Below are 24181 nucleotides of genomic sequence, written 5' to 3'. Positions count from 1 at the left end.
TTCTGAATCAACACTCTCCAGTTCATAGGCCACCAGCCACATACGGCTATGGAGCATTTGACATGTGGCTGGTGTGACTGAAGCATTAAAGTTTATTTAATTTTAAATAATTTAGTTTTAAACAGCCACAGGTGGACAGCACAGATCTAGCCACCGAGTCTGGAGAATGAAAGGAGAACTTAAAAATCTATTCCGGTGGCTTCTACCCACAAATCTAAGAAAACCTAAGTCATTTCTTTTTATTCTCTTAAAAGATCTTCTTAACTCTTTTTCAGTAGAGTGGCAAAGCTGGCTCACTAAGATACGAGGACACTGTTACCATGCGACTTACAATTTGAATGATGCGTTGCACCAAAGATTGGCCAGTAGAAACAAAATATGTCGCAGGGCAACGCTTCTCAAACTTTAATGTGTGCATGAATCATCTGAGATCTTGTTAAAATATAGATTCTGATCTAGGGTAGGGCCTGAGGGTCTGCATATATATAGTTTATTTATTTATTTATTTATTTAGAGAGGGAGCCAGCACATGCATCAGCAGGGGAGGGGGCAGAGAGAGAAGGAGAGAGAGAGAATCCCAAGCAGGTTCCGCGCTGGCAGGGTGAAGCCCGGTACGGGGCTCAAACCCATGAACTTTGAGATCATGACCTGAGCCAAAACCAAGCATCAGATGCCCAACCCACTGAGCCACCCAGGCACCCCAGAGGGTCTGCATTTCTAAAAAGTTCCCCGGGTGATGCTGCTTCTGCTGCTGCTTGGCTCCGTGGGCCATACTTTGAACAGCAACACTTGCGCAGTAGTCTTCAATGAGCTGATTTTGTCTCCTTCCTCCTGGATGCATTTGGTGGCATGTGGAGACACTTTGGATTGTCGTGACTTGGGTGGAGGTTGGGGGTGTCACTGGCATCCACTGGATTGAATTCAGGGATGCTGCTAAATAGTCTACAATGTACAAAATGGCCCCCACGGTAAACAATTATCCTGCCCCAAATACCAACAGTACCGAGTCTGGGAATCCCTGCTGTACAGCTGAGTCTACTCCCCAGGAAGAGGGGGACTGACCAGAGAGTAATGGAGTAGGTCTTCTCGGCATAATAACTGATCATTGTTTTCTCTCTCCCACTCTTTTCCCCTACTTGTCTACACACAGGAGCCAATGCCTCGGCCCCGGACCAGCTGAGCTTAGCTCTAGCCTGGAACAGAGTGGACATCGCTCGCAGCCAGATCTTTATTTATGGGCAGCAGTGGCCGGTAGAGTATATGTCATCACCCCCTGGAAAGCCCACTCGCGTGGGCAAGTGTATTTGTTTAAGAAGTCTCTGAGAGCAGCTTGAGAAACTGCTGCCTCTTCTCTAGGATGGAAATGTTCCCTTGCAGCCATCCTCAGCCTCAGCCCCTTTCTCATATTTAGGAAAACACTGCCACCTGGTTGAAGACGCCACAAAGCACAACTGCAAACATTCCAGACATTCCCATCTCTGAGTGGACTTTGATGGCAATTTTCAGCTGCAACCGATGCCATTTCTTTTACACGTCTAAAAAAAAAAAAAAAAAAACCCGTATAAGACAAAAAATGGTATCAATTAAAATTAAGGAAGGAGTGGAATTAGCAGTTTGCTTCTGGTTGTCTTGGAGGTCGCCGCTTCTGAGTCGTGGCCACCCCAGGCTAGCACATGGCTGAGTCGCACCTCGGGATGCAGAATTAGCAGGTGCCATCTGGTCCTGGTGGCTGAGCACAGGCCCTCCCCATCCCCAACAACCACACAGAGGCAACCAAAGCTTTATATAACTGTTCTTGGTGTGTTTCCCTCAATTGACACTACCAAAAATAAAAACTTGGAAAATTGGCTATTGGGCGGCTTATGCATGTGTCCCCAAGAGGCGGCCAGCAGTCTGAAATTTGATCTCTGTGCCCGGAATAACTGAAGGGCAATGCCCTCATGGGCAGGTCTTATTTAACCCTTCCTTTCTCCCAGAGAGCTTCTGCCTCCGGTTGAGCCCCTGTCTTTATTTATAGTGCTGCTAATGGATTGCTAGTGTGGAAAGAGTGGTCAAGGAGTCTGGACACTGGGAAATTTTTGTGAAAGGAATTAAATAAAACCCCAGTAAACAGACCAAAGAGCCTACGTAATTGAGGGTCTCTGCACTGAAATGGGTGAGACAGAGTCAAGGTAGTCTAACAATGAAAAGACAGAAGAGCCTACTTTTTTTTAATGTTTATTTTTGAGAGAGAGAGAGAGAGAGGCAGAATGTGAGCAGGGGAGGGGCAGAGAGAGAGGGAGACATAGAATCCGAAGCAGGCTCCAGGCTCTGAGCTGTCAGCACAGAGCCCAACGCAGGGCTCGAACTCACAGACTGTGAGATCATGACCCTGAGGCAAAGTTGGACGCTTAACCGACGGAGCCACCCAGGTGCCCTGAGCCTACTTTTTGATCTCTTTGCTAGGGTCCCTTTTTTCAAGGTGGCCAAGGATCTAATTCAGAGCCTCAGAAAGAGGGAAATGAGGGCAGCAAAGTAGCCAGTTTGGCATTTCACTAGTGTTGCAGAAGTTTGGTCAGAGAATTGGGAAAGGAAAACCTTGTACACCCTTGCATGTTCTTGGGATCCAGAAGAAAAAAGAGAGTCAAGGAGGAAATAGCTTTTGGAACTAGAAACCTTGAATTTTATTTGCAAAGACAGACCCCAAAACACAAGAGAGATTGTGGCTGTCCCAAAAGTGGAGGTGGGAACAGTCTTGCCAGCATGTTCTTGGATGTGCTGAAGGTTTACCAGATGTCAAAGGCATCCATTTCTAAACTGTTCAGGTGAACAGTACCAAGCAACTGCATCCCTGGACCCTGGGGCAGACTAACTCAGTGACTTGATTTGCAGGTGGGGTCTTTGGAGCAAGCCATGTTGGATGCCCTAGTTCTGGACAGAGTGGATTTTGTGAAATTACTCATAGAGAATGGAGTAAGCATGCACCGTTTTCTCACCATCTCCAGACTAGAGGAATTGTACAATACGGTAGGACCAAGCTAAGGCGCTTTTTATTTTCTCTGTGTTTTTTGTTTTACCTTCTCCTGCCCCCGACATGCCTGTGAGTCTCTCCCCTCCCCACCAAATGCATGGATCATTTTCCACAAATACTCCCTTAGACCTGTAGACGACAACGCCAAGTCACCAAGATCCCACTTGTTTTAACTGCTCAGTTGTCAGTGGAAAGCTAACATTCTCAGATTCTTACACAAAACCACAAGATTCTGGGAATTAGAACACAGTTTATACTATAAGCCCAGAGGGTGTTTGAGGCAAGCAGAGGAGAATTGATTTAACTCAACGCATCAAAAGGAGACCGATTAACTATCCTGCATCATCTTGTTATTCTCAGAGCTACCATCATTCATCCCCTTGCCACCAAAATGGAATAAAATGTAAAATACTCCTTATTTGGAGTTGCCCCAAAATATTTTTTGTATCATGTAATAATTTGCCAATTCGTTTACTAGGAATACCAAGGAGTAACCATAAAGAAAAACTACTATTTATGAAGTTTTTTATACTATTCAGTGAGTTAAGTACATTGGCTCTGAGCTGAGACTCATTAAAACCCAATGAAGTTTAAAGAGTAGATATTGGAACCTTCAAGAGGAGAACAAGGTATTTGGAGAGTACAAATGAGGAAGGTTAAGAAAAACTTTCTTCCCAAAGGCTCTGGACCTACTCAATAGTTTTTGCTATTTGTTCTTTTAATTTCACATTCTACCAGGACAAACTCCTTTGGCTCTCCAGTAGACTTCTAATGTGGTATCCTTACATAAACTACATTGCTCCATTTCCCAAATACTCTTTCAATCCATCTGTGATTAACATGTTGGGGAGGTAATTCCTATGATAAATCAGAAGCAGTATTAAATATATAAGTATTCTTAATCAAGGTCAATAAATTTTTACTTGGAATTTTTTTTTAAAAAGAGTAGACATTGTTTTCCTCCATTTTACAGATAAGAAAACTGAGGCCAAGAAGGGAATTGGTTTATCCAAGACCACAAAACTCCTAAGTTAAAAAGAAAGCCAGTACTGAACCAACACTTCTGTCTCAGAGGTTATTCTTCTCCTCATTGGTCATAATGCTCCTCTGTTCCACCACCCACAGCACTAATAAGATGGAACTTATTGACCTATTCTCCAGCCAGTGGTGGGTGTGAGATGCTGCCACACTGGCTCTATCTCATTCCTGATGCTGGAACTAGAAAACAGGTTAGCAGAGTGGCTCCAGGTTTCTGTGTCCTCTGCAGAGTTTTCTTAGTTCTGGATAGTAAAACTTCCAGTAAGAATAACAGACTGAATTAAAAGAAAGACTAGGAGGCCCCAGCTTCCATCCCCATAGTAAAGATCAATAATTAGCCATAGGAGAAATGGATAAATTCCTAGAAATGTACAACCGACCAAGTCTGAATCATGAAGAAATAGAAAAATTTGAACAGACCAATCAATAACAAGTAAGGAGATTGAGTTAGTAATCAGAAACCTCCCAACAAAGAAAAGCCCAGGAGCAGGTGGCTTCACAGGGGAATTTGGTGAATTCTACAAAACATTTAAAGAATTAACCCCAATTCTTTTCCAACTTTTCAAAAACATTAAAGAGGAGGCAGTACTTACAAACTTATTTTAGGAGGCCAGCACTAATTACCCTCACACCAAAGCCAGATAAGGACACTACAAGAAAAGAAAACTATAGACCAATATCCCTAATGAATATACATGGAAAAATTCTCAACAAAATACTAATAATCCAAATTCAACAGCACATTAAAAAGTTCATGCACCATGATCAAATGGGATTCCATTCCTAAATGCAAGGATGGTTCAATAAACGCAGATCAATAAAGGCATACCACATTAATAGAATGAAAGATAAAAATCAAATCTCTCAATAGGTGCAGAAAAAGCATTTGCAATGTTCAACATCCTTTCATGGTAAAATCTCTCACTAAATTGGATATAGAAGGAACACACTTCAATATAACAAAGGCTACTTGTGATAAATTCACAACTAATATCATACTCAATGGTAAAAAGGTTGAAGGTTTTCTCTCAGAGATCAGGAATAAGTTAATAGTGCCCACTCTCTCCACTCCTATTAAACATGGTACTGGAAGTCCTAGCCAAAGCAGTCAGACAAAGGAAGGAAGGAAGGAAGGAAGGGAAGAAAGGGAGAAGAAAGAACAGAGGGAGTGGGAAAAAGGAATCCAATGTGGAAAGGAAGAAGTAAAACTGTCTTTGCTGATAACGTGATCTTATATATAGAAATTCCTAAAGACTTCACACACACACACAACTGTTAGAAATAATAAATGAATCCAATAGAGTTTCATGACACAAAATCAATATACAAAAATCAGTTGCATGTCTATACACTAACACAGAACTCTATGAAAATAGAATAAAACAATCCCATTTACTTCACAATATCATCAAAAACTGTAAAATACTTCGGGATAAATTTAACCAAGAAGTAAAAGATCTATAAAGTAAAAATTGTAAGACACTGATTAAAGAAATTGAAGACGACACAAGTAAATGGAAAGATATCCCATAGCCATGGATTAGAAGTGTTAATATTAAAATGTCCATACCACCCAAAGCCTTTTATAAGTTCAGTGCAATCCCTTTCAAAATTCCAATGGCATTTTTTCATAGAAATAGAAGAAACTGTCTTAAAATTCACATGGAACTACAAAGGACCCTGAATATCCAAAGCAATCTTGAGAGAGAGGAACAAAGTAGAGGCATCACATTTCCTGATTTCAAACTATTTCACGAAGCTATAGGAATCAAGACAGTATAGTATTGTCATTAAAACAGACACATAGACCAACAGAACAGAGTTAAAAGCCCAGCAATAGATACATGCACATGTGGTCAATTAATATTTGAAAAGGGAGCCAGATATTTAAACACAGTGTAGAGGATCCTCAAAATATTTGGGGCTGAGGGGTGGGGAAAATGGGAGATGTTAGCTAAAGGGTATTAACTTTCAGTTATAGGACAAATAAATTCCAGGGGTCATATGTATAGCATGGTGACTATAGTTAACAACACTGTATTGTATAATTGAAAGTTGCTATGATATTAGGCTTTAATGTTCTTATCATAACAACAACAAAACGGTTGACAACCTCCTTTACGAAGACTGAACCTAGAACTCAAATGCTCTTTCTTGAGGAACCACAATCCCAAATTCTTCCAGTGTGTGTGTTTGGAAGAGCCAGGTACAGCTGAGCAACTAGAACAAGGCTCATCATGAAGAACGACCCCCTCCTCCGCCAGAACCCTTCCTTCCAGATCCTTCTTGCCTTGCCAATGAGAGCCCCTGACTAGCAAAACCATCTGATTGTTCTTTATTGTTTTCAGAGACATGGGCCCTCAAATACATTGTACCACTTGGTCAGGGATGTCAAAAAGGTAAGAACCCTCTCGACTGCAGGTCGGAGGCCCTGTCTTGACTGCTTCCTGTGATTAGAAAGCGCCTGTGTTTTGCATGCACTGCCAGAGCGCTCCTGTCCCTGCGAGACGCCTCATTTCAGGACACTGTTGTGTGTGTTGCCTTTTAACTATGACATCTTTGCTTACAATGCAGCTGCGGTTTTACCTCCAGTCTCCGTGGTTTTAGATGCTTTCTTTGGACATAATGTTTTTAGGTAGCAGAACGCTAGGCTTTGCCCCATGCTGTGTGGATTTATGCCATTGCCTGTTTTCTTCCCTGCGCCCCTCACTGTTCGGGGAGCTGGTTTCCATGTTGTGTGACCAACCGTAGGAGGTATCTGCACATACCAGCTCCTGATGCGATGCATCACTGTCACTCCTAACACTATACGGAGCTCAGGAAACATAGCTCAAAAAGTCTCAGAGAATCAGAAACTAAAATGCATACGTGCATTCCGTTCTTCTAACACTTTATTTTTTCCAGGATATATTTTCACGTTGACCATCTAACTTGAGGGGAGGTTAAAAAAAAGAAAAGAAAAAGGCAGTAGGTTTGGATGAAGCAGAATGATTCCCATATTACAGAGATAGAGGCTGAAATGTAAGGAGGTGAGAACTGTAGTAGGTGGTTAGGAAAGAGGTAGAATTCAAACTCAGGTCCTTCGATGAACAAGAATATACCAAACCTTTAGTGACGACCAGAAGCATGGCACTAATCTACGCTTCCTATATGCTTCAGCTCACTTCATCTTCATGACAATTCAATGAAGTGAATTATTATTTTATTATTATATAGTATGATTCCCATTTGTAGGTAAGAAGAGTGAGGTACAAGGAAAGCTGTGTTTGATCTTAGCCAGTGCGTGTTCTTTTGCCCCGTACAAGCTCTCCCAGAGATAACTTTAATTCTGAATCCTTGACAGCCATTCCCAGTTGAAACTAATGTTTCAACTCCAAAGGATGGACTAGATGGGGGCGCTTTTCCCACCCCCAACACACACACACACACACACACACACACACATACACACGCACAGCCACCCACTAGTTTGTAGCAATTCTTCACCAAAGCCCAAAGGACATAGTCAGAGAAAGCTACAAAGTAAGGTAAAAAATATATGGAGTCACTGTCTAGAACTTCCCTTAGGAAAAGTAGCCACTTTTTAATTTTTCCCTTGAAAGGCCAAGTAAAGGTCCTGGGGCTGCTTAGAATGTACCTATTAACCAGCTGGACCTTTGCTAGTAATGAGTAAAGGGGACAAAAAACAAAACAAAACAAAAACCAAAAACCCCTTCTGTTGGCTCTTGGAAGCTTTCCTCTCATCCCCACATGACTTTACTGAAGGATACTTCATCTGTTGTGAGTGAGTGAAGCCTGTTGTTCTTTGAAAGCAAGAGAACAGTCGCTGTGCAATCTGTACATCCAACGCAACCACCATTCTACCAAGATCACATCTTCCCTTGATCTGACGCATTGCGAGCCGTAATCACACCCGCCCTCAACAGAGCCATTTCTCTTACCCTCAAGTCTTCCAATTTTGTGTAATTTATCCTGGCTTAAAACTGCCTGGCAACTAAAGAGGGGGAAGTGTCTCAAAAGATTCAATGTACACATTTAACACATATTCTTTGCCAAGATATATGTTGCTCACATTCAATAAAATGTCCTGAGGGGGCGCCTGGATGGCGCAGTCGGTTAAGCGTCCGACTTCAGCCAGGTCACGATCTCGCGGTCCGTGAGTTCGAGCCCCGCGTCAGGCTCTGGGCTGATGGCTCGGAGCCTGGAGCCTGTTTCCGATTCTGTGTCTCCCTCTCTCTCTGCCCCTCCCCCGTTCATGCTCTGTCTCTCTCTGTCCCAAAAATAAATAAAAAAACGTTGGAAAAAAAAAAAAAAAAAACTTAAAAAAAAAAAAAAAAAAAAATGTCCTGAGGGTTTTTTAATAATAAATAAGACATTGTCCCCCTCACCTTGAGCTAATCTGTGTCGCTGCAGGAATTGTGAGTCTTTCTAGGGCGACAGCTATGCCTTTGTCCCTCAATCCCAGCCATCGGCCAATTTAAGCCTTCAAATAAAGTCACTGATTCACCTCCAACTCCTAGTTTTTCGATATCTTCACTGATTTCCAAAGGGATTTTTGCAGTTAGATTATACTGAGTATAAATGATCAAAACCCCTCCTATTAGGTTCTCTTCTTTGTAGGACTCTGCTTTACAATATCATTTTCTCCCTTCTGAAATCTCATTAGCTGCCTACATTTGCCCCTGTCACTTGCATTAGAATTATACTTGCATGTATATTTAAGGGAAGGGTTTTTTAAAACATCTCAGCTAAAGATGGACTCCAAAAGTAATAGAAACTAACAAGAAAGACCATGATGGTTAGGGTTCGGGAGGAAGGAGTATTAGGAGCAGCTTTATTTTTAAGTGTGATCCAAATATTGGAGCAAAAATACATAAAGATTCATTTAGGTACTGATTTATTAAGTGGAAAAAAATGATTACAAATGGTCCAGGATAGTTCTGAACTGGCTTATAGGAACAATTCATCCTTTTATGTGGGAAAGGAGACAGGCTTTAAAATGCTAAGAAAACCTTGGGCAGTGGAAGCAATTTTCAAAATTAAAGAACTTGATAGTTAGCATGCGCTTTGTGCTTTAAGATTACAAGACTTTATATTACATGTTAATTGATATGATCTGTGACAAAAAGAAAAAAAAAGTGAACCAGTAAGTGCTAAGCCCTGATAAAAAATGCTATTCTGAACCGTAAACACAGTGTTTGATGCTATGTCTATGAGATAAAATGCAAAGAGCTCTTACGGACCCAGGGAGTGCATTTAAGAATAATCAGCTGGTCCTACGTTTATCAGTATGGCCTCTCCAAGTCGAATTCTCCTTTGACATCAACAGAACTGAATTCGGAGAAATGCTCCCAAGCTAGTTTCAAAAATCTCACATTATTTATACCAGGGGAGCAATGAGGTCAACAGTTTGTTATTCAGCAACAATCAGAAATTTGAAATGATAAAGGCCAACCCAGTCCCCTGTTTTCCTGCATAAATCCATGGGACTCACCAATGCTACATTACAGCAGAGTGGCCCGAGTCTGTCTGCTTTTCCGTGAAATCTAACTTGCCATTTTTAGAAGCTAACTGTCTGCTCAATTTGTGCCTCTGTATGTTTTCAAGTACTAGTTTTTCCTTCTTAACTTACATGTCCTAAGACTTCAGATTAGCTGGACTCTCATTCCCCACCAAGGGGCGGCGGGGGGGGGGGGGGGGGAGATATCTGAGTATTATATAGAAGTAGTTGTGAAATTATGATAGCTTAAAATTCATTCACATGGGAATTAAGACAGGGCTTTGCAGAATGGAGAGGTGGGAGAAAAGTATTTCAGACCCTCGTTAGGTAAAGAAAGGACATTTTCATAATCCCATCAGCCAAATTCATGCAGATTTCCAAAAGCATTTTTATTTTTTTAAAGGCTGCCTGCTCTAGGGGCACCTGGCTGGCTCAGTTGGGAGAGCATGCAACTCTTGATCTCAGGGTTGTGAGTTCAAGCCCCACACTCAGTATAGAGACTACTTAAATAAATAAGACTTAAAAAAATAAAATAAAAGGTTGCTCGGTCTATAACCATGCCAACTATTGTGGGAATGTCCTCTTTGTCCATGAACTTTTGCCAGAGTAGTCTTTTCTCCCCTCTTCCTTGGCAAACCTGACAACCAGCAACCATTTTATACCCGACATACATTAGAATGAAACAAGCCCGTTTTGAAGGCTTGTTATAAGTTTCCACGAAATGTGTTTCCCAAACAGCTGAAATCTGATGGTGAACGTCATGAGCTGACTTCTGAAAAAGATTTTATTTACAAGAGCCGATCTAATACATGCATTTAAACTATTCTTTTAATTAAAAGTCACCTTTAGGAGGGCATGGATGAAAATTTCAGAGTAGCGGCTCATGGCTTGAGAAAAAGAGACAACGTTTCAGGTTGTCAGATGGTACCTACCAATGGAGCCAAGCTTCTCTGTTTCACTCTGTGAATCAAAGTATTTGAGTCACACAGCTTGCCGCGTGCTGGTAAGGCATGAAATGGGACATAAGTGTGCAGGCATTACCAATTGCCAAAGTAAATACCAAAAAAGGGAGGAGAGACTAATAGAAACAACAGACCAAAGGGGCATTATTCCAGTGTCATTCTTGAATTCCTATTTGAAAAGCATCCAAGCATAGGAAGACTCCTCCAGAAGGTTTTTGGACATTACCTGTGGTATATGAGGTGCCGTTCACGTTCTCTGCTTTTTCAAGAGGAGGTGGATGTGATGAGCACAACACCATGCCTGTCTCTGGGCTCCCAGTTCCACTAACCAGATTTCAGGGGCGATTAGTGGAAACCCTATCAACGGTGCGAGTTCTGGACAAGAATCTTTGCGCGGTGACCTAGCAGCATAGAAAAAAAAGAGCAGCCTGCCAGGCAGTGGTCAGACAATCGGACCTCTAGAAATAGACGGGACCTTAGAAGTAACTCTGTCCCAAGTGCCTGTTTTCAGAGTGTAAACTGAGGAACAGAGGAAGGAAGTGATCTCCTCACGTTCACAGAGAGGCAGAGCTAGGGCCACCGTGCTGGCCCAGCGCTATTTCCACTGCCGGGTCATACGCTGGGTGTTCTCTGCATCTGTGACATCTGAGGTCACTGGTGGCCACGGCCGTCGGCACAGCACCTCAGACATGCCCCAATGTTACCAGCCCCCTCAAAGTTCACCCAGCACAGATATGTCGCAAGAGGCCGAAATTGCACCCGATTCTACAAATTATGTGAAACCTATTTCTTCTTCCCCAAAAAGGTTTCCATTCTTCCTAGTGAAAATTGTGAAACTAATTTCCCTTAATTTCTCTGCTTTCCAGGCCTCGGTGCTGGTGGGGGAGGGGGCAATGAGGACAGATGCAATCAGTCTTGCAGGCTTTCAGACACATTACTTGGTAAAGTAAGCTCTCCCTCCTCCAGATATCACTTTAACAAGGGCATCTGACTCTCCTTATTTCTAAATCCTCCAATCTGCTGTTTTCATTTGCATCGCCTTATTACTCATATAAAACAGAACAGACACCTAAATGCTGGTGGAACCCTCACCGGCTTCGGTTAGGTGAACATCGCCCCCTTGTGGTCAAACAGAAAGGCAGGCCAGTTCCTTTAAGGCGTTGGCTCAAAGCTAAGCAGAACTCAGAACGCTCACTAAATCCTTTCTCCTACTTCAGCCCAGATCACATTTAAATCACTTGAAAATAATAAAGCTTTATATGAGAAGTGCCTACAAAAAAAAAGACTCCAGCACTTTCTCTTGTTGTATATAAACCTAGTAGCCCTTTGTGAATAAAATCATTTGCCAAAAATATTTTACTGGCCCGTCTCAAATTTTTATTGAATTTTACCACGATCCCTTTCCTGATAACCCCCCACTCTTCTAGACAATTCAAAAGCATAATTATTGCCACTCACTTCAGGCAATATTGGTGTCTCGTTCTTAGAATTCAAACTGATGTTCACACATAGGTTTCTCAAAAGAAAATATACATAGGTGTTAGGTTTGCTGTTACTCATGATTCAAATTTAGAGAATTCTTACAGGATTAAAAATAAGGCACAAATTCATCGACTTGGTATGATTGCTCTTCAGTAGCATCACACAAAATCTTTTAGGGAATTTTCTGAACCCTGGGACTCAAGCATTATATAGAGACCATAGGAGCCATAGATTTGCACCCATTTTACAGGGAAGCCTTGAGGGAAACCAGTTGATTTACGAAGGACAGACAGAAAGAAGCCCAGGGCAGTTGATTCACAGCCAGGGTTCTCCACTCTGCCTGCCTCACAGTGCCCAGGAAAATAACACAAATGTGGAGTCTCTTCTGTGGGTCATCCTTGTAGACGCAGATGAGATGAGGCAGACCCAGAAGGGTCCAGACTTCAGGGTTCTTTGACTCTTGAAATAACAGGCCTGTCTAACTGTCAGGTACAGCTGACGATCCAGAAACCCACAGCCTTGTTAAGCAGTCCCAAAACAATGGAGAAAAGTGATTGCATGAGTAATATTTGTAAACTCAGTTTCATGTTTATGGAAAGGGCAGTGCATGAAAAGTTACTATCTAAAGACTTCCTCAAAGTTCCCTTTTCTCTGTTTTTGCCATGCTTTGCATAAAGAAGTCAGACACTTGGTCTTGTCTGACCACCTGAGGATAGCTTAACTTGCCAACACAGGCAGATTCATGAGAGAGTCCTCAGAGGAGATTCCAAAATTCTGAGAATGGTTGGGGAGGAGAATAAGACCATCTTTAGGAAGGGACATTTTGGTTGGGATAATGATGAGCCAAGGTCAAGGATGAGAGGGGTTCTGTAACACAAAGTGCTTCCACCCCAAGTGTGATGGCTTTGCTCAGCTGCCTCAGATTGGGTCCCCAAGCCTGCTTTGTGCCCCAAGCCAAGGGAGAGGTGGAGCTTGATGGGCAGGGCTAGGAAGGGTCGGGGGCGGCAAGGGAGTCTAAAGAGCAGCACCAGGATCTCCTGTGCTCAGGCTGCTGCTTCATTTGCTCTCCGTTCATTCCTTCTCGTTCCTACTCCACTGAGAACACCAAAGGAGCAATAGGCGTATTTCAAGTCAGTTTCCACGGTGATACGGGGCTATCCCAAACAGGATGACTCACAGACTGTGGCCAGTTAGTTCCAATACTGACAAGAACACAGTACTGAAAAACCTGAAACTGAGACTTGATCCCAACCACATCCATTAATTTCACTGTTTTACTCATTCACATTCTTACCAGCAAACTTTCTGAATGCCTACCACACACCAGCCACTATAAAAGGCACTGGGGATACAAAGATCAATAAAGCAATTAAGGCTATGGGTTTGATAGGGAGGATACAGTGGGCCACCTCTAACCCTGAACCCCTTACAAATGTATGCTGTTGACCATAGCAAAGCCGAGGAAGCATACATTTTGCTACCCTCCGTTAGCAAAACAATTTAAACTGATTTCCTAATGATGACTCTACACTGTAAATTTTCCGATTTTGTCACGTGAGCCCACCCGAACCTTTGTTACTAGAACAGCGATTCCACAAACTTTGGCGTATATCAGAATCACCTGGAGAGCTAATAAATCATGTAGAGGCCCATATATTGAAGCAGGACAGGGGCCAGGCCTTTGTACTGTCACCAAGTTTCCCAGGTGGTTCTGATGCCACCGAAATTGAATAACCACCACCAAGTCTCACACAGCATCTGGAGTGAGTCCTCCATTAAGGACAAAAGTAGACAAAGCCCTCGTGCTTCTCCTATATATATCCAAGGGCATAGTGCAACGGCTCCCTACACAGTGTGGTACCCTTGCCATTCATGGTACAGGGCATACTTTTGCATCAAGGAAATAAACCAGACAGTGAATTAATTAATCACACCCTTTGAAACTCACTGTGTGCTCAGAACTTCCCACAAATGGAATTAATCCTTCCTTGACCTAGCAGAGCCAGTATCTTTCCTTAGACCCTATAGAGCACCTTTTAGGTGTAGAAGCCAGTAATGACTAGACAACGGTAAAACCTCTTGTGTTTTCGCACCTATATATGCAAGCAGCTGAAACTTACCCCATAAGAAGCACTCTTTGAAAGAAAATATCCAAAATCTGCTTAATTCTGGGAAAATAAATATTCCCTTGATAGAATCTCTTCTGATGCCACCGCGTTTCTCTTAATAACCACCAGGGGTGCTCCTAAATGACTTCATCCTGACATCCATCTGCTCTCCTCCTGTGAAAAAGGTGCCAAATTTGTTTCATTGTTAATAGAGGTCTTCCCAAGGGAGATCTGAACTCTGAGCAGAGCCCACCTGATGCAGGCCCTGGTAATAACAACCATCTTCTGGAAGGAGTCTTCATTTAGTGAGCATGAAGAGGTCAGCAAGAGAGAGGTAACAAGCCTGGGCCAGAGGCAGAGCAGTGCAGGGGGCCCGGAGAACATCTGGGGGAAAGGAGTTGCTAGCGACTAGGACTCGTAGCATTTGCCATGTCAAGTCTTGTGTTTCTTTCTGCTACACTGGTGTTTTTTTCTCCCCAGCTGAAGACTTGAATAAATATTTTGATTTTCTGTTATTGCCGACGATTACTGCATCTTCTTATTTAACTTATGTCTTCTTTCCAAGCGAGAATATCCAGGTTTCGGTTGGATCTATTTTAAGGTGAATTAATTAACCAGCATAATAATACATTCATATGTTTCTTTTTTAATTATTTTTTTTTACTCTAAAATAGTTACAGAACACATGGCATAGAATCCCTAGTAAACCACGCTGTCTTTTGGATGTGTTTGTGTGTGTGTTTTCCTTCTTCCCTGATAGGGGAACCTGCCCCCAGACTATAGAATCAGCCTGATTGACATCGGCCTGGTGATCGAGTACCTGATGGGCGGGGCTTATCGCTGCAACTACACGCGCAAGCGCTTCCGGACGCTCTACCACAATCTCTTTGGCCCCAAGAGGGTGAGTTTTGCAGCAAGTTTCCTCTTCTGGACTCCTGGGAGGACTAGGGCACAACACATGTGGGATGCGGCTTCGTTATCTCCAAGGAGCATCTCAGATAAGAAGGCAACTGGTCTACCCACCTCTTCCTCCCTCCCAAATCCTTCAAAAGGAGGAAAGAAAAAAAGGCAATGTATTGGTTGATACACTCCTTTCTCTTCCCCAGTAGGTCCAATTAAAATAAGAAACTGGCAACTTGGAGTGAGCCTTAATGATCAGGGAATAATAATGAAAGTCAAATTAATCTTATCTACCTCAGTGGTTTTCAAGGTTTTTGGTCTTGGGGTCTATTTATACCTTTAAAAATTATTGAGGACCCCTGGACCCCCAAAAGCTCTTATGTATGGGAGTTCTATCTATGGGTATTATCATGTTAGAAAGTAAAGACTTAAAAATATTTATTCATTAATAGTGAATATTAATTCATTTTAAGTTAACCATAAGAAGCCCATTAGATGTTAGCATAAATAATGTATTTATGAAAAATAACGACTTTTGTGATAAGAGTAGCATTGTTGTACCCTTTTTTCATATTTCTGTAATATCTAGCTAATAGAAGACAGCTACATTCTCATATCTACCTTTGCATTCAGTCTGTTGCCAGATGTTTTGGTTGAAATATACAAAGAAAAGCTGACTTCATACAGACATGTAACAAATATGACAAGTATATACATATATATATATAGAGAGAGAGAAGGAGCATTTTAATAATCTTTACAGATAATTATATTCTTTTTTGAAGTTACATACATCAAAATTCAACAAGTGGCAGGTTTTGTTTTTTTTTTAATGTTTATTTACTTTTAAAAGACAGAAAGAGAGCTCAAGCAGGGGAGGGCAGAGATAGAGGAAGACACAGAATCTGAAGCAGGATCCAGCTGTCAGCACAGACACTGGGCTTGAACTTATGAACCATGAGATCATGACCTGACCCAAAGCCAGACGCTTAACTGACTGAGGCACCCAGGCACCCCACAAGTGGCAGTTTCTTAATGATTAGTTGCAACACGAAATCTGAAATAGCTTCAGTGAACTTTTTATACTCTGTTACTTTAAAATTCATTGGTTGATGGGGCGCCTGGGTGGCTCAGTCGGTTAAGCGTCCGACTTCAACTCAGGTCATGATCTCGCGGTCCATGAGTTCGAGCCCCGCGTCGGGCTCTGTGCTGACAGCTCAGAGCCTGGAGCCTGTTTCAGATTCTGTGTCTCCCTCTCTCTCTGCCCCCTCCCTGTTCATGCTCTGTCTCTGTCTCAAAAATAAATAAAACGTTAAAAAAAAATTAAAAAAAAAATTCATTGGTTGATCTTACACTGTGCATGGATCTTGTAACATTAAGGATTGGTCATTGTAAAATATTGGTTTGCTGAGTTATACAGATCTCACTGTTGACACATTTCGTTAAACAATTTCAAAAACTCACATTCATTAATATCCCTTCCAATCTTGTCAGAAAAGTCTTTAACTTCTGAAAAACTGTCAAGGTCATGGGGGAAAGGATATACAAGTTTTCAAAAATTCTCCTTTTTTTCTAATTGCTGCTTGGAAAATTTTGAATTTTGCCATTGGCAACAAATACCATCAGTTACTTTCCTTAAAACAATAGCCCCACTTCGGCCATTTCCAAAAATATCTGCCAAATGTCCAAGACTAAATAAACATAGTTTGTCTGGCAGTCATTCCTTCTAGCAGACAGTGCATGAAACAATGTGGCCACAAGCCAAGGAACTGCGTGTTTGTCCTCAGGACAACCCATCATAGCTCAGTATGTAAGGAAAGCGCTTAACACATACTTGCCATTTCGTCCCTCAAAACCCTGAAAAGACATTTCTTTAGCATCGAAGATAGAGATTTAATAAAGTTAATATTTTTTTAGGCCTCATCAAGGGCTTCTTAAGTAAAAACTGGATTTTTGTTTGTTTTTAAATTTCAAGTGCATAACAATGGGACCTAATGACCGCTAGTAAAGTTTGGTGCCACTGCCTTCATTCCTGCCACCCCCCCACCCTACCGTTTTAGTCACCATTCTTTTATGCCATCATTGCAAATGTTAACACAGTGTCAAAGACAAGTAACATCTTAGTATTATTAGGAAAACACCTTGACTTCACAGAGACCCAGACATCACAGGGTTCCTGGACCGCATTTGGAGAGCTGTTACACTAGCTGGTGGTTGGCATGATTTTTATTTTTAATGAGGCTTGTCTTCTGATTTTGAAAGTATTTTGTGGTGCTACAAGGCCACTTTGAAAACACCAGGAAGTATAAATATGAAAAAAAAAATCACACAAATTTCAAACTGCTGGGCACTTCAGAAGCTAAAAGGAAAGAAACGGAGAGAGGCAAGGTCCAAGCTATTCCTACTTGAGTGGTCAAATCAAATTTGGAGGAATGGTAAGGGCTGCAACCTTACTATTTTACTCAACTTTCAAGAGAGCACTCAACCATTCTGTAACATTTAACACAGAATGGGAATCCCTGACCCCTGAGATGTAATTTTGTGCCTCCACTCATTAGATATAAATCAAGGGCTGTAATCTGCTGAGCTGTCTTCTCTCTCCGTCTTGGCCTGTGGCTATTTTGCACATTCCCAGCGTGACCATTGATGCTACAGTATGTGCTGGCACTTTCCACACCACTGAGCACCTTTTGCTACCATCGGCACATGCCCTTGTGGCCCCATGACCCTTTGCTCTACTGGACAGCTGCATAGGCGACGTGAAGTATCTGAACATATATTCTGAGTAATATTCCAAGTCTCCAGGTAACAGAGGTATTTCAGAGGTTTGAGAAACATCTCATGGTTTGAGTGAACATTTCATGGCTTACCCAAGTGCCTGAGATCATGGAGATGTCAACTAAATAAGATGGTTCTAGGAAGATGGAAGAAATTTTGGTCCATGAAACAGATTATAAATCTGCAGGCTCTACCCTGGGGCAATCTCATTGTGCCCCTCTAGATATCTAATTTTCTATGATTCACTAAAATCACTAAATCCCTAATTCTAGAATTTCTATAAATAGGTTCCTCTTGTAGCATTTTATTTAGTGAAATGAATAAATGCTATGTGGTACCATAGAGATGTTCTGTTACCTGGTTAAGATATAATAGGATTCTTTTCTTACCTCTATAAAGAAAGATCTAACTTTATGTATAACATTTTTTTAAACAGCCCAAAGCCTTGAAACTACTGGGAATGGAGGTGAGTATTTGCCCAAATTATTAATGTCAATTATTTATATATATGTATATATATTCATTATTCATTAATATATTCATAAATATTCATTCATATGTTCTTTATATATATTCATTCATATATATTCACTCATATACTATATATATATACATATATATAAATAATTGACATATATATTCATTCAATTGGTAAGGCTTAGTACATGATTCTAAAATAAGGAAGTGGACTTTTTCCCAGTGTTGAGAGGGCAAGTCACAGTAGCTTTGAAAATTCCACCCTGAGGTTACATTAGCAAGAAAATAAATCGTATTTGAAATACTAACTCGATAACCAAGGAAGCATATAAATTCCAGTAAGTGAAATCTATTCATGGGTGTTTACAAATGGCAACTGATCCAAAGGCCAGAAATACTTCACAAATGCACCTGAGAGGTATGTAGAAACTCGAGATAGATTATCTGTTTCCCAGCTTTTGTTCATGTGGGTATTGTGGCTTAGGCACCTGCAAGTATAGGATGTCTTTGTCCTTTCGGAGAAAAGGGTAGTGCTGTCCATCATGAGGCACAAATAACCTTACACGTAGGGGAAAAAAAAAAAAAGCGGACAAAAGTAAAGGAAGGAAGGAAGGGAAATTGAAAAATACCCACTGAAAAATACTAAAAGTTGAAGTACAACACTGACATGTTCCAATAGGGCTGATCTTATTTTAAAGTTAGGAGTGAGTGCTTCTGGGATAGGTGCTGGGAAAGGCTAGTTCATTCTGTATGAATCCCAGAGCAGGGTCCATAGTACATATACAGTAAACAACCATCTGATATATTTAGTTGACTCATTTCTCACTCCACCTCTGTTTTTTTCCCTAAAATGACAGGATGATGTTCCCTTGAGGCGAGGAAGAAAGACAACCAAGAAGCGAGAAGAAGAGGTTGACATTGACTTGGACGACCCTGAGATCAACCATTTCCCTTTCCCTTTCCATGAGCTGATGGTGTGGGCCGTCCTGATGAAGAGGCAGAAGATGGCCCTGTTCTTCTGGCAGCACGGCGAGGAGGCCATGGCCAAGGCCCTGGTGGCCTGCAAGCTCTGCAAAGCCATGGCTCACGAGGCATCTGAGAATGACATGGTTGATGACATCTCCCAGGAACTGAACCACAACTCCAGGTGGGCCAGCCCAGCAAATGGGGTGGTCAAGAGGGGGCAAGAAGAGGAGGCAGGCCCCAAATACTGGAGGGTCTGAGCTACCCAAACCATTCGGCAGAGGTAGGGTCACCTCAGTGGTACACACAGAGGGTGGACACCAATAGTTAACATTTATGGCAAACAGTGCTAGATACGGAAGTCCTCACAGATATGTAGATTTTATTTCAGCCTCTCAACTGCCTCAAGAGGTACATCCTCTTATTATGCATATTTTATATTTAAATTTTTTTTCAATATTTATTTATTTATTTTGAGAGAGAGAGACAGAGACAGAGACAGAGCACGAGCAGGCGAGAGGCAGAGAGAGAGGGGAAGACACAGAATCTGAAGCAGGCTCCAGGCTCTGAGATGTCAGCACCGAGCCTGAAGTGGGGCTCGAACTCCTGACCTGAGCTGAAGTCAGACTCTTAACCGACTAAGTCACCCAGGTGCCCCTGTTATGCATATTTTAAAGCTGAAGAAAGTGAAACTCAGAGAATTTAATTAACTTGTCCAGGATCACAAGCTTGTGGTTGATAAGGCTCAGCTATGAACTGAGGTCTCTCACGTGTAAGAAGACCTACCACACTCTACTCGTTGATTTGGTTTGATCTGCCTCCCCCATCCGTCGCCTTGAATTGGGGGCCTTGGGTACCAGGAGCATGTCCTGTTCGGCTTATACCCCCCAGTTCTAAACACAGTACCTAGCACATGGTGGATGCTTCATGGGTGTTGGCTAGATGAACGAGTGAACAGACTATACCCTATGAGCAACAATGGAGCCACACAGTAACCCCCTTTTGTGGCCTGGCCAGTGGGCCCCCACTTTCATCATCCAAGTCTCCAAGATGGCCAAAGGACAACCCCTCACATTCTGTCTTTCAGGGACTTCGGCCAGCTGGCGGTGGAGCTCCTCGACCAGTCCTATAAGCAGGACGAACAGCTGGCCATGAAACTGCTGACGTATGAGCTCAAGAACTGGAGCAACGCCACCTGCCTGCAGCTTGCTGTGGCTGCCAAGCACCGCGACTTCATCGCACACACGTGCAGCCAGATGCTGCTCACCGACATGTGGATGGGCCGGCTGCGCATGCGCAAGAACTCGGGCCTCAAGGTCAGCGCGCCCAGAAGGCCCTGTTGGCTGTGAGGACCAGAGGGTTGGTTTGGAGCTTTCCGAGCTGGTGGAACTAGGCATTTTCTTATCTCAGGAGGGTGGTTTTAAGCCCCAACCGTGACTCAAAATCTTCTATATAGTTTTGTTTTATTTTTTTCATACAGAGACTACAGCCTACCCCAAGTTCTGCTAAGTCAGAACCTCTGGAGATGGCATGCCTAAACATTAGTATTTTGCAAAAGATCCAAAGGGGATGGTCACACACAGGTACCATAAGAGGTACCATTTGCTCTGGTATAAGCCATGCTGCACCAGGAACTGCGTACCGGGCAACCTTGTGTGGCCATGCAAACCTCAATGCCTTGGCCCTCCTTTGTACCTTGTCATAGACACCTTGGCTCCCCCCAGCTATGCTTGAGAAATGTTTTCACCTGAAATAAAAATGAGATGGGTTTATGTGTAAAGATGTTGCTAGATCATCTTGGTCTGTTCTTAACTGATGAAAAACACGTTGCAGACCAGTTATGTAGAGCCTGAGTCCATTTTAGGTTTCTCTAAGCCTGTACATGCACAGTTGTATCTGTATAAGTTTTAATTTTTTTAAGAAACCAGGGAGGATACAGAGCCAAGTGTTTGTAGTGGTTGCCTTGGGGGCTGAAGGTACAAGACATGGGATGATGTGTGGCTTTGCTTCTTCATGTTTTCCTCAGTGTTTTACAAGGAAGACATTTAATTGGAAGAAGCAAAAGAAAGAGAAAATGGGAGAGAAAAGACTGAAAGGAGTTTTCAAATGCTTTCTCTGTTTAGAGTTTGTGGCTGTTACAACTGAAGCCAGGCTCATATTTTACCTGGGAAATTCCTGGTCTAGGCAACTCTGAGATCAGCCCAAGGCAAAAAGGCCAGAGCAATCGGCTAAGGCCACCCTGATGGAACCAGCACCCCTCCCCCATGCCATCCTCCCTGCAGGTTCTTGGCCCCAGAGTCTCAGAAGAGCTCCATGAAGTGGGTCATGGGCACCCTATAGCTGCACTACCAGTGACCGCCAAGCCCGGCTCTCAGATACGAGGACAGGGTGTCATGTCCCCTCGAGACTGCCAGCATGCCACCCGAGCCTTCTCAGGCCTGCCAGTCACCCTGAGTTCAGGGTCACCACCCTCCCTTTTCCCTTAGCGGCTCCAGAGTCCTTGTGGACATTCAAGCACAGGCCGCCCCTGCCTCATTACTTGCGGTTCATTTTCACTCACTGTTCAGGATCTCTCTGAGCCCTCACCTTGGTGCAGTTCCTTCAAGGAAGTTCATATTCAGAAGACTTATAGAGCAGAACCAGTTTAGTGATTGGGTGAAGAGGCGGGAGAAGATCTGGGGAAGACAAATCAAGTGTGGGATTATCATTCAAATGGAGAATGAGGGGCACGGGGTGGCTCAATCGGTTAAGCGTCCAACTTCGGCTCAGGTCATGATCTCACAGTTTGTGAGTTCGAGCCCACATGGGGCTCTGTGCTGCCCACTTAGAGCCTGGAGCCTGCTTCCAATTCTGTGTCTCCCTTTCTCTCTGCCCCTCCCCCACTCACGCGCACGTGCTCTCTCTCTCGCTCTCTCTCTCTCTCTCAAAAATAAATAAACGTTAAAAAAATGAAAAACAAATGGAGAATGAGATTGCCCTCTTGTGAGAAGGGTCCATGTACTTATTACCATCACATGGAGGCTGAAGCATATTGTTTACACATGATAGAAACACAGTGCTGGGCTTCCTGGAGTGTTTGTGTAGGGGATTCTCATGGTGAATACAAAGCCCATGTGTGTGTGTGTGTGTGTGTGTGTGTGTGTGTGTGTGTGTGTGTGTGTTTCTGTTGTGCAGTAGCAAGTGCCAGGGGAATACTCCGAAATGAAAACATGCTTTCCCACTTGGATTTTCTCAAGGTCAACTTAGGACACGGAGATACCCAGATGACTCCACTTGATGTGTTAGCAAACAAATGCCAGTGGACATGCATTTGAATTGATTTCACAAAGCCAAGCACTAATGGCTAAATGAAAGTCTGAATTCTTTCCCACTTTTGCCTTGAGCAGGGCCCCTCATTCTCCTCAGCTTCCCCCATGCAAAGTGGGTGTTAATTGGGTGGATTTGGGCAAGATGCTCCTTTTCTCCAAAAACTACTATGTGCTGTTATGCACAGCTACTACTGTGCATAACAGTTCCCGGATGGGCACGAGTGACCCTCTGCGTGTTAACATGTGCAGGTGCCTCACTCAGGGCATACACGTGTGCCCACACGCACGTGTGCACTCACACACACACCCCACCACCCTAGGCCCTCTGATTCTAAGAAAAAAAAAAAAACCACCCTCATCTTAATCCTTTAAATGTGATTATTATTATTATCATTATTATTACTTTAGGTAATTCTGGGAATTCTACTTCCTCCTTCAATTCTCAGCTTGGAGTTCAAGAACAAAGACGACATGCCGTATATGTCTCAGGCCCAGGAAATCCACCTCCAAGAAAAGGAACCAGAAGAGCCAGAGAAGCCCACAAAGGAAAAAGATGAGGAGGATATGGAACTGACAGTAAGGAAAACTATCCCGTCCTTGTCCGTGGGCGGCAAGCCTACTCCACCTTTCCTGTTGATACAATTTAAGACTCAGTGACTCCCAAGGTCACCCTCCAACCAGGTGCTTTCATTTAAGTGTGAGACCAGAGTATTACAAAAGTGTCTTCTCTAGGCACAGATAACATAACAATAGGGACTATTTCTGTGCAAAATCCTTCAGCCAGGGTCACAGGACAACCCAGTGGAATCCAAAAGCCAGGCACCCCCAGTTGTCCAAACAAGCCGCGCTTTATAAAGGAGCAGGTGCTGGGGCAGTCTTAGCATACGAAGAAGGCAAAGGAATGTATGTGGGGGCAGCCAGCCGAGCCACACTGGGCTGCAGCCCTTCTGGTGATCAGATGCTATGCCTTTATCTGTCTTCAGGGTCAGGCTCACACATGCAGGACTAATTGAATTTTGAGGTTTGTATGGAAGGCTTTTATTAGCTCTTCTGGTATAATTATAGAACATGGATGCTTTATTCTGCAGCGAGAAGGGGCAGCTGGGCATGGGACAGCTTCCTGCAACCCCCGCCTGAGCAGTGTGACCGCTCCTGGATCATGTCCAAAGTCTAAAAATGTCACATGCTGTTAAAGAGACAAACAGGGCTTCGGAGCTTTGGAGACATCGCGCGACAGCTCCATAGGACTTCCCTGATATCCCCCACCCTCCCCACCACCCTGAGCAATGACTGTGATGACTCAAAAAACCTGTAAGGAGAGAAAACCAGAATTGGTTTTGCTCAGGTGACAAAAGGCCCTTTCCATTAGTATACTAGTGGGAGCACCCTGTGAATTGTTTTTCCTCCAGATCAACAGTATTTCCTTCCAAAAGGAAACAATCCCAGCCCCGAGTACAGCAGGGTATAAGCATCTGGCCACTCTTTTGATTGACCAATTATTCACAATTTTTGACTCACAGGGTTAAAAGCCAGTGTTGGTTTTCCATTTCAGGATTCTTATAAAAACTAGTGGAGGCGCCTGCTCGCCTCTGTGACAGGATCAGATGACTGTCTTCCCTAAAGATCTTACTATAATTTTGGCCTCTGAGTCCTTC

At 42.9% G+C, this 24181-nt stretch overlaps 1 protein-coding gene across 1 annotated transcript in view; it reads left to right on the top strand.

Annotated features, from left to right (window-relative positions):
- Positions 1 to 978: 978 nt before the first annotated feature.
- LOC122204457 (transient receptor potential cation channel subfamily M member 3) overlaps positions 979 to 24181 on the top strand; it is an 89324-nt gene continuing 66121 nt past the window's right edge. The window contains exons 1-8 of the mRNA XM_042911958.1: positions 979 to 1251; positions 2872 to 3006; positions 6397 to 6447; positions 14861 to 15001; positions 18215 to 18244; positions 19113 to 19402; positions 20306 to 20534; positions 22935 to 23102. Of these exons, the coding sequence (XP_042767892.1) occupies positions 2893 to 3006; positions 6397 to 6447; positions 14861 to 15001; positions 18215 to 18244; positions 19113 to 19402; positions 20306 to 20534; positions 22935 to 23102 (1023 nt within the window). The 5' untranslated portion in view covers positions 979 to 1251; positions 2872 to 2892. The remainder of the gene's footprint in view (positions 1252 to 2871; positions 3007 to 6396; positions 6448 to 14860; positions 15002 to 18214; positions 18245 to 19112; positions 19403 to 20305; positions 20535 to 22934; positions 23103 to 24181) is intronic.

The sequence above is a fragment of the Panthera leo genome, chromosome D4 (assembly GCF_018350215.1).
Source record: "Panthera leo isolate Ple1 chromosome D4, P.leo_Ple1_pat1.1, whole genome shotgun sequence".
NCBI classification, from domain to species: domain Eukaryota; kingdom Metazoa; phylum Chordata; class Mammalia; order Carnivora; family Felidae; genus Panthera; species Panthera leo.
This window is presented reverse-complemented; position numbering and strand designations above follow the sequence as displayed.